Genomic DNA, 14,337 nt, shown 5'->3' on the forward strand with positions numbered 1-14,337 from the left:
CAGTAAACACTAGTACTTATATACAAGATATTTTTTTACTGTCATTATTTTACCCTCAGTAGAAGGTTCAGATTTCTTCAAAAGAATAAAAATTAACAAACTCAGATGAGACATTGATGTTATTCGAAATAAAACAATGTCAGTTGTATAATATTCTTTAAAGGTATAACAACCATCCTGTTCTATTAATTTCTTTGATTTAGAACTAAATAAAAACATCTTTAATGCTGAAATCTTTTCTTATCCTAAGCAGTAATAGTGATCAGTAATTCACCAGTATACTTAACCTAATGAGTGATATTGATCAATTTCTCACCATGCTAAGCAGTAATGTTGATCAGTAACTCACTAGTACTTAGTAAGTTTAATGCATTCAGTAGTAGTTCATTAATTTCAGTAATAGTTCTGTATTAAAACTGATATAAAAGTAAGATTAAAAAAAGTTGGTAAATATAAATTATAATTTAAATTAGCAATAGCCATTTAATAGCATCCATAATTCTAAGACATTATTACTTCTTAGTCTGCTTCGTTACATATATGTTTCATCTTTAATGGTGAACAGTTTCTTTCTATTAATGTTTTTAACATAATTGTCTTTGTTACTCTGAAAAAATTATTTAAATAGATAATAAACCACGCTTTGTATATTTCTCTTATACCTGAGTCATAGCATTTTCATTTTTTCTAATTGCTTAACCAAAGCACACAATTTTAATTAAAGAGTGTATATAATAAAGTATATGGTACTTACTTATTTATTTATTTACAAGCTAACTGAACGGGAAAAAGAAATGCTACAGTATACAGAAAAAAATTCTGAATTACAAAGTGAACTTGAAAAATCTCTCATCTGGAAAAAAAAGGTTGGTAGGAAATTGAACTGGATTATTTTTGTTCTCTCCAAGTTTTATATATATATATATATATATATATGTATATATATATATTATGTAAATTTTGCTGTTTCAGTATGATATCTTCTATGAGAAAACGTGTGCATTAAAGGAAAGATATGAAAATCAAATTGTTGAACTTATGAAGGAAGTGAAGCATTTGCAGTCATCTAAACATTCTGGAAATTCACCTGATTTTTCTGCTGAGGTATTTTACTTTGTGAATTTTATACTATATTTTTTGGTATGTGTCTGTGTATGTGTGGTTATAATTAAAGTTCTGTTTTGAAATGGCAATAAAAGGAAAACTACTGAACCATAAGTTATCAAACTTGGTAATCGTGTAAAGGAGGCCATGGGAATTTCTTTTCTGCTGAAAAAAAATGTTCAGAAACTCACCACCAGGGAAGAAATGGCACTGTATGCAATATTGTTAAACAAAGGCAATAAAAGTCGGGTGCACCATCTGTGTAAGGGAGAAATCTGTGAAAACGGCAAATTAGCGATTAGAAAATGTGAGATCGCAAATCACTTACAAAAGTGTGCGCATCCGAAACTAATTTTCCTAACTAATTTGTGAGTTTTGAAGCCTTACTTCGGCCTTAAGACATGAAGATATTGGTGTAAAATGTTTTTAATCATTTCTAAAATGAACCTGTTTGTGGGTTTATGCAGAAATGCAATGGCTTGTAATTGGCTTACAGAAGGAAGAAACAAATAATTTATGCAAATAATCTAAACAATATGCCGGAACTGGAAGATGTCATAAACTGACATGTCTCTGACATTCCTCCTGATATGCTAAGAGTTGCTGTTTAGAATGCAGTAATACGATTTAATTTGCTTTCAGAAAGTGGTGGGCGCCACATTGAACATGTTTTGTAACACATTTCAGAAACAATTAAACATGTTTTAAACCAATGTCTTCATATCTTATTTCATTTAACAACATTGCACACAGCGCCATTTCCTCCCTCTAAGTGAGTTTTTTAACTTTTTTTTAAGGAAAATAAATTCCCATAACCTCATTTACATGATTATCAAGTTTGATAACATTTGGTCCAGTATTTTGCTTTTTATGACCATTTCAAAATGGAACTTTAATTGCAACCACCCTGTATATGTATATACTATTGAGCTATAGCATTCTATTACATATATGCTTGTCAATTAAAATTTTCTTTTACACTTATTTTTTAGTTATTGTTTACTTTTTATTGTGCTACGAAATCAAATAAAATTAATTAATTCAAGGCATTTGACTAAGCCTGAAATAAGAAAACTGGGGGGAGGGGGAATCTGAAATTTTCAGATTTTATATTACACCCGAAGGAGTGGTTTTTTAACGTTTCTTGTGTTACTGCTATTTATTAAATATCGTGTTCTTCGCATTGAAAGCACAAAGTTCAATCAACAGCAGTATCACAACATATTTAAAAAGGTTGCTTGATCACTGTTGGAAGAAAGATTTTCAAATCATAGAGAATAGTTTTTGCCCTCATTAAGCAATTTATGTCAATCTCATCTTCACAGTGAATCTGCTAGTGCTTTACTAAATTTGTATTACATTACTTTCAAATGTATAAGATTGTTAGAAATTTTATAACATAAAATTGATGAGTTGAATGCAATGGTGTAAAGAAGTTCCTCAGCTTAAAAATTTAAAGGTTCTAGGATATATACTTGGTTCTTTTATTGATGAAGACGAAGAATTGGAAGTTCATAAATTTTCAGATGACATTGCTTATGGAGCCATTTCAGATGTCATTGCTTATGGGGCAGTTGTTTACATTAAGTTAAAGGTTGAGAACAAAATCGTAATCAATCTTGTAGCTTCAAAATCCAGAGTGGCTCCTTTAAAGAAGTCATTGCCAAGACTTGAGTTTAGGGTGCTTTGCTTGCGACAAGATTAGCTAGGTAACTGAAACCAATTATCGACATAAAACAAATATTGGAAAGTTTTTTTGAAGTGATTAGAAGGTCAGCTTATACTGGATTCAGAGCCCAAGTAAAAAGTGGAAACAGTTTGTATCAAACTATGTGAAGGAGTTATAAGTCTTGATAACTGAGGCTACGTGGCATCATTGTCCTGGCAAGTATAACCCAGCTGGTTTACTTACCATGGTGCAAGTATTGATTCTCTTATAAATAACCCAACTAGGTGAACTGGACCTGCTTTCCTAAAAGAAATTATTTCTGAACCTCTTTAAATTAATGTCACAGAGGATGAATCTTTTAATGAACTTAAAAAAGACTGTGATAATATTGACTCTTTGAAACTTTTTAGTATAACAAAGGACCTTTTTAAATCATATTTTTGACTTAAGTAATGATTTTATGCTTATTTTACGTGTTTTAAGTTTTCTTTTCAGATTCATCTATAATGCAAGAAACCCTAGCAACAAAAAAGCAGGGTATGTAACAGCTGCTGAACTGGAGCAAGCATAGATTTTTTTAATCAGATGCATATAATCTCAAGAATTTTTACCAGAGCTCAAAAGTTTATCTCAGGGTGAAACAAATGCTCCCAATAGTAAACTAAAACGTTTAGCCCCTTTTTAGAGTTGTTGGTCACCTCCAAACTTCTAATCTTGAGTTTTGTAAAAGACATCCTTCTGTAAAGACTTCCACCAAAAAAATATTTAACAGATCTGATTGTAATGTATTTTCACAAGAACTGCTTTCACGTGGAACCACAGACTTTATTATTTTGTATGAGAGAAAAATATTCAGCCCATAAATGGGAGAAATGTTTGTAGAAAAATTTGCCATCAATGCATTGTTTGTTTTAATGCAAATCTACTTCTGCTCAGTTAATGGGAAATCTGCCATCTGAGCATGTTAATGAAAACTTTGCCTTTAATGATACAGGCATAGATTTTTTATACCCTTTCTTGTGAAATACAAAAAACCAACATAAAGGTATATTTGATAAGGTTTATGTTGCCGTATTTATTTGCTTCGCAGCCCATGCAATTCATTTGGAAATCATAACAGATCTATCAACACAAACTTTTATATCTCATCTTAAAAGGTTTTTTTTTTTTTTTTTTTTTTTTTTTTTTTTTTTTTGTTAACATGTATCCCCAAAAACAGACTGTCATGGAAGCAAAAAATAACTATATGTTTTAAAAAAAAGTGGCAGTTATGGCGACAAAATTACCTTAATAATTTATATCAAAGATCAAAATGGCAGTTTTATAAAAATAATGTTAATGTTGGAACTGTTGTACTTATAAAGGATGAGTATCTTCCTCCAACCAAATGGTTGGTTGTTAATATTAGTGAGATATTTCCAGGCAAGAACAGAAAGGTAAGAGTCCAGCTTGTGTGGAAATGAGTGTGTTCCTGCATTGTAGCATGAATGTTCAAAGACTTCTCGAGTTGTGAAATAAAAGCTACAGTCCTAACTTTATAATATGTTTTAGAGATTTATTGAGTGAGTTATAATAATTCTTTAGTGCTGTTCAATTTATGAAGGAAAATGGTGGGTATTGCTATTCAAATTTCAAATTTTTTTCTATATAACCATAACCATGAGAGCTCTATTGTTTTAAATCATTGCAATCGCAAATGCATACCTTGAAATAATAATGTCTGAAATTTCGTTTTAATTGGCTGAGCAGGAGCCACTAGGGTTTGTATAAAAAGCAAGTTTTTCTTATGACTACCCTGTACTTCAAATACTAATAAAAAGTGCATATAGTTTTTTTTTTTTTTTTTTTTTTTTTTTTTTTTTTTTTTTTTTAATATTTAGAGATCGAGTAATACTCTGAATTCGGTAAAAGTATAGTTTAGGGTACCCCTTGGTGAAACTTGGCGATTTTTGGCAGTACATGGATACCGATTTTGTGCAATTCTTTGACTCGTTATTTTGGTTTGCGCCCAAAATCGCCACTACACAAAGCCAAAATAACAAGACAGACAATTGCACAAACTCGTATCCATGTACACATCAACTTATTTTCACTTTAAAAAAATCTCCGAATTGCACAAAAATGGCATTCCACACTCCTTTGACTTTAGCCATATACACGTTGACCTATTTTCACTTAAAAAAAAATCCCCAAATTGCACAAAAATGACATTGCACACTCTTTTAACTTTAGCCATGTACACGTCGACCTATTTTTCACTTAAAAAAATTCCCAGAATTGCACAAACTTGCATTTCGCACTCCCTTTACATTGTCCATGTACACATCGATGTATTTTCACTTAAAAAGTCAAAGGAGCACCAAATTCTACAATATAGGCAAACAAAAAATACATAATCTCAATAAAATACATTTTAAACCAAACAATAAAATAACATAAAAAAGAAAAACATGTTATACATTTAAGAACTTCCAAAAGCAAATATTCACTTACCATGATTTTCGAGTTTGCTTTGTACACCCAGAGCCACGTAAAAATCAAAATATCAATCATACTCAAATGACTTTTTCCAAACCAGGTACTCTTTCCGATCGAACGCTTAACATAGTGACCATCTGAACCTTTCTTCCTACAAACCCATTCAAATCCATCTAAACAGTTTTTACGTTCGACTAGACGCATATCCTTCCTACATACAGGACACAATGGCTACTAAGTAAACCTTCATTTACACACCAGTCAATTAAAGCTCTTTTCCCCTTTCGCTCCAAATCGTACAGAAACTTCAAATTAATCTTACTACATTCGGCCATTCTACCGTCTAAAGAATAAAACCATCACACACCACAAAAATGCTTACAAAACATCCCATTATTCAAAATTTCCAGAATCATGCACCCGATTACGTCACAGTAGGGTTTCCATAACATTCAACTACTCAGGCTACCATAAATGAAACAACAACTTGGCGATAAATCAAACAACAACAACTTCGCCATAATACAAGGGGTACCTTAAAGTCTACTCTACCCCTGAATTCAGTTGTACCTTCCTGTTGGTTTTTCAGCATATTTAGCACATACTTTATTTTCTAGATTAAAAAGGTAATGAATGCTCTTTACAAGCTTCTACAAGGGAAATTTGAACCAAATACTGCATATCCTGGAGCTAAAGTATTAGAAATGACACTGCAGACTATTAGGGTACTTGTGATTCTTTTATACAACTTATACAACTTAAGTTTTTTTTTTTTTTTTTTTTTTTTTTTGTTATTGTTGTTGTTGTTGTTTGTCTTTTGATATTGTTTCCTTCTTTCCTCTATGCAGGGTTTGACTTTTCAGATGTTGGAAATGAAGCGTAAATCTTCTACAGATTCATCTGAACAAATTTCTGATCCTGGTAATAATTTTAAATGTTAGATAAGTTTTTAAAGGAATAAATATACAAACCTAGTCTCAAATGCAATTTATTATTTTTAAGATGATAGCCACTATTTTGGAGAAATTGATCTTTTTTGTGAAAGTGGTAATTTTATGGACATATTGGTCATTTGGTATAAATGTTGATATGCGCTCTTGGGTGTACTAATCAGTTTCAAAGGTTATCATGTTTCGCCATTGGTTACTTTGAAAGATTTCACTTCATAGAGAGAGGATCTTAAAAGATAATCCTATTCTGTATAACAAACAGTGTAATTGGTGGGTATTTATATACCTATAAATACCTTAAATTAAACTTTACAGTGTCCACACTTTTTGTCAGGTATACCATATATTCAGATATGTAAGATTCTTTTGTTGAATGACACACATCCACCTTGTAGTTCAGATGAGAAAACAATAGTGTATACCTCACCTGACATCAAAATCTGTTACACCTTATTTCCTGAATTGGGGGAGGGTAGCTCCTTTATTGTGCTGCTATTGTCATGCAATCTTCATGAACTAAAATCTATAATATATCTGCCAGCATGTCAATCACATGAGATCTACTTCAACTCATGTGGAATGATGTATGTTCCATGACAGAATGATGTCAGTCTGTGATATGTGACAAAAAATTTGGATAATTTAATTTAATCTATTGTAAGCAAATATAGGTCAGTTAAATTGTTTGCTATTATAATTTGTAGCAGAATGACTGTTCTTGATTTATCCTATATTGAGAGCTAAAATACATCCAGGGTCAAATTTCAAGTTTAAATTATTTAATTTTAAAGGCATAGAACAACTGTATCATCCATCTTTGCTATTTAGTATTTTTATTGTTAAAGTGAAAATGTTTCATTTTTATGAATTTTATATCTAGTGTTATGTATCATTCTTAAATATATAATAAAAAGTCAGTCATTATACCTTCGTTAGGGCATTGAAATGTTGAAAGTAAATATTGGAATTCTGTGTAGCTTAGTATTTGTTGTGCAATTTTTTTGCTTTCTTTATTTCTTGTAAAAAAAATCTTTTTAGAGTTTTTATTGGCTAATTTATATATATATGCTGATAAACATATCGAGTAAAGTAGCTAGTTGCTTAACGCAATGAAATAAAAAAAAGAGTATTCATTTATGACAAAACTTCAGATTTAATTTGATTTAATTTGTTATTTAAAACTTCAGATTTAATTAGAAACTTCAGATTTTTCATTTGTAAGAAAAATTTAGAAAATATGATGATATATTTTATTTCTTTCTAACTGTATGATTTGTTAACAAAATATATCATCCCTTCCAAAATGTGTATAAATTAATTGAAAAAAGCACATACTTGAGAATTTAAAAAACAGAAATTTTCTATAGCTTTTATTTTGAAAGAGATCATAAAATTATATTATACTGTAAAAGGTATGTTTTTTGTTCTGTATTTTCAGGAAAGTGCTCAGTTGATGATGGATTAAAATCAAAATCAAATGCACTTGAAAAGAAAACAGAGAATGAAATATCAGACCAGCTCATTTCTAACGAAACTGAAGTATCTTCACTTCCTCAAAATGGTTTTCCTGAAGAAAATGCGATTGACTCTTCATTTAACAAAGAGCAGATAGAAAGTAGTACAGTTAGCAATATTAGTGAGCATAGTATTTCTGAAAATCAACCAGAACCTTCGCCTATTAGCAAAGATCAGTCAGATAGTAGTGCATCTAGCACTACTATTAGCAACAGTATTGAGCAAACTGTTTCTGAAAATCAGACAGAACCTATGCAAATGGAAAATGCTCTGAACAACATAAGAAATGATGATACTTTACATAATAACCTAGGTTTGCAGATTTGTATTATCTTAATTTTTCTGTAAAATGCCCAAACACTTACTTTTTACTTAAACTGTATTTTTTTACAGTTGTCAAAGTAATGATAAATTAAAATTATGTTAATTAAATATGAAATCTAACTTTTTATCAATATTTTTTATGATTAGAATTATTTTTTTCTTTGAATAGATATGTTAAGGTAAAGTTTTAGAATTTTGTTTAAAAAAATTAAATCATCATTATTTTACAAATCTTAGACATATCATAGGAAGAAAATTAAAAATATGTTCTGTTTAGTTTGTATGGATGTGTTTATATTGTGAAATTAGATGAATACTAAGACTTCAGATATTTATTATAGTATTATACTGTGTAGAGACATTAGGTATTTTTGGAAGCAGGCAACATGAAAAATGAGCAACGGCTTCGCCGGGAATCGAATCACGAACCTCTGGAATGCACACCCAACATGCAGACCACTACACCACGAAGACACACTAAGAAGGCGAGAGAAATACTTTATAACTGAAATGAAAAAATTTTCTTTTAAAGAAGATTTAAAGCATTTGGAAATTTTTATCTTGGTTCTAAATATATGTATAAATATTACAAAAAATTACTAGCAAAAAAGAAAAGTCTACAAAGGAATTTTTGGCAGTATTTGATTTTGGCATGTTTCTTGATGTCATAAATTGACTTAAAAGTATTGATCAGTGTTTGCTTTCTACAAGTTTGAAACCTATATATATGCACGCATCGTGTCCACAGAAGCCCTTACCTGGACTTTATTTTCACAACAGTTAGTCCTAGACATATACCTCTAATTAAAAAAAAAATGCTTTAAATAATGCAGATATTCATGGTGTAAATTCGAATGCATTCATGGTTTAAATTTGAATGATATTGATTTTGTAAAAATTACAAAATCTAACATTTTATATATTACACTAGTCCTTATTCTTACATTTAGGAAAATTTTGTATTCATTTAAATGAGTTAACTAAAAATAAATTGAAATAAAAGAAAATAGACTCCCATACAATAAAAATTGAAGAGCAAAATATCTGCTTATTATATAACTAAGAATAAAATATCAGTTTTAAAAAATATTTCTGATGTTTAGATTAAGTGGCAAGCATTTCTATGCAGATGTCAGGAAAAGCATTGATAAATGTAAAGTTTTTGAAAAGGGAGATTTTGCTGAAGCTTATAAAACTCATATTTTAGAAAACAATAGCAGGCTTCTGTATTTCAGTGTAACCGATTCATAGCATTATGTGCATAAATTAAAAATATTTCTGGTTTAATGAATTTTTGCATGATTATTAAATTGTGATTTAAAGTAATACACCTGAAGGTATTAATAATGTATTTTAAAAGTTTATACATTACTCATGTGAAAATTCTTTTTGCATAGCAGTTCTAACAAAATTATAAACTAAACAGTAAATCACAAAAGAATATCATTGAATTGCATTTAAGAAGAAAAATCAAATGTAAATTATTAAGTTTTGTATATTAATTGATCCATCAAGACAAGTTAAAAATGACTTCTAAAATCCCAAATTTTGAAATTAAATTTCTCAGTCTATATCAAAGTCAAACATCAAACTTTTTTTTTTTTTTTTTTTTTAAATGTGTAAAATTTTCCTAAGTATAGAAGTGAGAGATGTAGAGAAAGTTAATTTCATAATGTTATATTTTTTCTTTAATTTAAAAATGTCAAATAATGAATTTTAATATCATTTAAAACATTTTTGTAACTGGAAGTGAATGTCTGAAAATAAAGGCTGGGTAAAGACTTTTGTGGGCACAGTATATACCGGGTGGCCATAATTAAACTGACAGCACTCACAGTGTTCTGTAGCGCGATCTATTTGGGAGAATGACGCCACATTTTGTAGGAAGATTAAACAAGACGCGGGACGAAGGATTCCGCTAAAAAACAAATTAGTTCCAAAAGTCACCGCTAGTTGAATATTTGGCGCTGTGTAATAGAAAATAGAGTGTTAACAAATGCAAATTAATACGGAATAAAATTACCTTTTATTGTGCACATTTTCTGATTTAGTTCAAGTGCAATATGGCAACACTTTTAAAAAAGCGTAAAATCTACATAAACACCAATAAAGTCTTGTGATGTGCAATATCACGTACGCTGAGCAGAAGTTCTTTATTCAAATTTCACGTTATATCCATTCGCACAGTGCCAGCTGCTTGAGTTTTAAAAGGCAATGTGTTACGTTTCGAATCAATCGGATTGAAAGTTTATGTGCAATGTCTCCTTCTTTAGTCGAGCGTGCGTTACTGGTCAAATTCTTTTACCTCAACCAGTGCAATGCGTCAGCCGCTCTTCGTGCTTTTAGAACGCACAAAAAAATGCGTAAAGGTAATGGTCCTGTGTCAGTTAATGGGCTAAAAGCAATGGTTGCGACGTTTGAGAAAACAGGTTCTCTGAAGGTTCAGTCAGGCAGAGGACGAAAACCTGTACCACAGGATACAATCGAAGCAGTTGCCACGGCGATTGTCGACAGAGGACCAGACAATATTGCGTCCACCTCTAGCGCTCATGGAGTAGCTCGGAATATGGATATGCCTTACAGTATGGTATGGAAAATCTTATGAAAGATTATCAACTTCTATTCGTACAAGATCAGCCGTGTACAGGAGTTACTGTACCCCGACCATGATAAGCGATTGACTTTTGCTGTCACCTTTCTTGCCAGAATGGAGGTGGATGATGCTTGGCCGTGAAAAATCTTATGGGGAGACGACAAGGCCTACTTTTACCTGAATGGAACTGTGAATACCCAGAACTGCCGAATTTGGGATGACAAATCACCACATGCAGTCACAGCAATTCCCTTACATTCACCAAAGGTAACTGTTTGGTGTGGGTTCACAGTGGAATTTATCGTACGTCCATTCTTCTATGAGAACATTACCCTGACAGCACCAGAAACCTGTTCTTTTACCAGAGAGAAATATCGCCACATGTTGAAGAGCTTTGTCATTCCGGCACTTCAGCAAAGACAATGCCTGGGGGAAATCATATTCATGCAAGATGGAGCCCCTCCTTACGTTTCTGTATGGGTGCAACAGATGCTACGACACAAATTCACAACAGAAAGAGTCATTAGTCGCTACTTTCCAACTGCATGGCCACCTCAGTCGCCTGATCTTACCCCATGCGACTTCTGGCTATGGGGTTACCTTAAGTCCAAGGTCTATCAAGGAGTGGTCCAGGACCTGGCTACATTGAAGAATAACATATCACGGACTGTACGGGAGAACCTGCAGACATGTTACTGTCTGCTGTTGTGCATACTGTGCACAGAATGCAATATGTGGTCCACAACAACAGCAGCCACATTGAACATCATTTGAATGCAAAATAAAAGGTAATTTCCGTATTGATTTGCATTTGTTAACACTCTATTTTCTATTACACAGTGCCAAATATTCTCCTAGAGGTGACTTTTGGAACTAATTTGTTTTTTCGCGGAATCCTTCGTCCCCCGTCTTGTTTAATCTTCTTACAAAATGTGGCGTCATTCTCGCAAATAGATCGCGCTACAGAACACTGTGAGCACTGTAGGTTTAATTATGGCTACCCTGTACACATATGGTATAAAAACAAAAAGTAATTTGTAAGTAATTAGGTCTTAAAATTGGTAACTATTAAGCTATGCACTTGAAAGCTGCTGTAATTTATCGGAAATATAATAAATAGTAAAAAAAAAATAATTTTTTAAATCATGTTCCATTGCAAAATAGTGAATAAAACTAATGCAGAAAACTAAGTAAGTGATAAACAAACATAATTTTTTTAATTAAAAGATCCCAGAAAAACCAAAGAAGTTTTTTAGATTTCTTGCGACATCTTCATCAGGAGGTTGATTCCCAAGAAATGTAAAAATCTTGGCCTGTTTCTGAACTGACTAATGAACAATTTAGTCAGGCCAAATAATTTGACAGTACTTAATTAAATGATTATTTTAATTTAAATTGTTTGTTAGTTGTCCAACCTTGACAAGCTACATATGTAATAAAAAAGTTCTTTGCTAATTATTTTGTTAAGCGAATAAAAATAAAAGAAACTGTGGAATTATAAAAATGTACATAAAATAATTACAAAGCCTGAATCAAAATGCAAAAACACGTAGTATTAGGTTGTTTGGAGAATAAATTTTTCTGAGGGGGGGGAGTTTTCTTATTATTTCCAAATGTTTTATTGAATTCTGTATTGACCATTTTCTGCAATACCTTTTGCAGTCTTTTTAGTAGTAGAATGATTCTATGCTTAAAAAAGTTCTGGTCTTTGCATACAAAAAACTGATCTAAGTGTTTTTTGACATCTTCATTTGAAGTAAATAATTGACCATTTAAAATATTTTATAAAAACTGAAACAAGGGTACCTAGATTGAAGAATATGGTGTTTATGCTAGCACATCAAAAGCTGAGTTTTTAAATTCGGTTGAGGTATGGTATTTTTATAGTGAAACACTACACCTCTCCATTTAATCAATTCTGGCATCATCCAGTTTGTCCACTTGATGGCAGTATACTTTAAATTGATTGTGTAATTCTGGTAGAAGCTAGAGGGAGGGACTTAATATCTCATCATATAGAGAGCATATTTTTCTGGTGAAATAAGCGTTTAGTGCTTTGAGATCATTCATCTCTTCTACTCCATGATCTCTCACATTTGATATTGCTGCAAACAGTCCATTTCTAACCAACAGCTTCGGTATGACCTAGTATATCTCTATATTGTATATATAATCTGTCTATGTTATCCCTATATTGAGCTTTGAAACAGAACAAAATCATTTCAGATTGTCATAAATTACCGAATTTGACAAATTTAATCTTTTAGCAATTTCATATTTTGTTATTTTGCAATATGCCTCAAACAAGTGTCTTTATTTTATCTTCATTAACTTTGACTAGCCTTCCAGAATATTTTCTGTATTCGATGGGTTACACAAATTAATTTTTTTTACAAATAAGCCTTGAAGCATCAATTGTCAAAATATGTAATGACAGTGTGGTTTAGAATGAAGTTAGCTGGTTTAAAATATAACTAATCCTTCTGGCAATAAATAGAAAAAAATGAAAGTATTTTCTGAATAACCTAATAAATAGATAGTAATTACTGCACCACAGAGCATTTTGTCATATGTAAATGCAATTTGAATTATGACTTATTGAAAATGACAAAAGTGTGCAATAGCAGCCAGGATAGGGACCTATAAAAGACAACAAATATGTAGGTATTAAGCTGAAAAATATTAGCTCTTAAGCAAACGGCAGAATGTAAACCTTTTAGTAAACCATAAAATTCCTTATTCAAAGGACAGAACTATATGCTAGTCAATGTGAGTAAAACTTTTACATAAACCAGGCAGTGAGAAATGCTATAAGCCACCCAATCTTGTAAACGTCAGGAAACATGGTAGCACATGGCTGCTTTAAAGCAAACAGTGTTTTTATTTATTAATGATAATTTTTAATTTTACTAACAAGTTAGTGAAGTGTATTAATCACTTCTATATTCTAGGCACTTTTATGTGTGTGTGTGCATGTTTACATTAAGATAAAAAATATAAAGAACAATTATTAACAAATTACTAACTGCCGTTGGTAACAACCCTTTACATTCCTAATTTTAATTAAAATGCAACTCCTTCAAAGTATCTATATTATGTCGCTGATGTCATTCTTTCCCTGCAGAAAACCGCAATGCGAAAGCTCTTGCCCAGTTGTCATTCAGAATTAAAACAAAGGAGGCAAGCTTAAATATGCCATGATATACACACTTTTTTGGGGGGCAGGCACTTGCATTTGCCTCCTAAATGATGTCTCTTCGCTAAGCTGCATGTTTCTCTATTATTTGTGATGTGAACTGTGTATACGAAAATTGTAGGGGTGCATCACACTTTCAAGAGTGATATGGACTGCAAGAATGTTCGCTGAAATAAATATATTTTGTGATTGTCTAAAATTATTATTTCTTGTTTTTACAAAATTACATCTAGTTAAGACACCACGAGTATGTCTTAACTAGATGTAATTTTACACTAACTAGATGTAATTTTACAATGACTGACATACTGGTGGCATCATGTAGTTAAGAGGCTACCACGAGTATATCTGCCACTTCCAATCATCTGTCATGCAACAGTTTTGAGCTATACTCTAACATTAAGTTATCTACAACTAAATAAATCATCTTATATATATATATATTAGGTCAGTCCATAAATTCTTGCACATTTTTTGTTAAATTTTTAAATAATATAAAAAAACAATT

The 14,337-nt window shown here is 31.3% G+C and overlaps 1 protein-coding gene across 7 annotated transcripts in view; it reads left to right on the forward strand.

Annotated features, from left to right (window-relative positions):
* The window catches only part of LOC118180898 (FK506-binding protein 15-like), a 138,686-nt gene that overhangs the window by 95,767 nt on the left and 28,582 nt on the right, over window positions 1-14,337 (forward strand). For all 7 annotated transcript variants that reach the window (XM_035349966.2, XM_035349965.2, XM_035349968.2 and 4 more), the window contains exons 25-29: window positions 774-866; window positions 973-1,104; window positions 5,869-5,976; window positions 6,100-6,172; window positions 7,640-8,029. In XM_035349966.2, the coding sequence (XP_035205857.1) occupies window positions 774-866; window positions 973-1,104; window positions 5,869-5,976; window positions 6,100-6,172; window positions 7,640-8,029 (796 nt within the window). The remainder of the gene's footprint in view (window positions 1-773; window positions 867-972; window positions 1,105-5,868; window positions 5,977-6,099; window positions 6,173-7,639; window positions 8,030-14,337) is intronic.

Source organism: Stegodyphus dumicola, chromosome 1, assembly GCF_044657685.1.
Source record: "Stegodyphus dumicola isolate Sdum_Otavi_A_Nest chromosome 1, ASM4465768v1".
In the NCBI taxonomy this organism is placed as follows: domain Eukaryota; kingdom Metazoa; phylum Arthropoda; class Arachnida; order Araneae; family Eresidae; genus Stegodyphus; species Stegodyphus dumicola.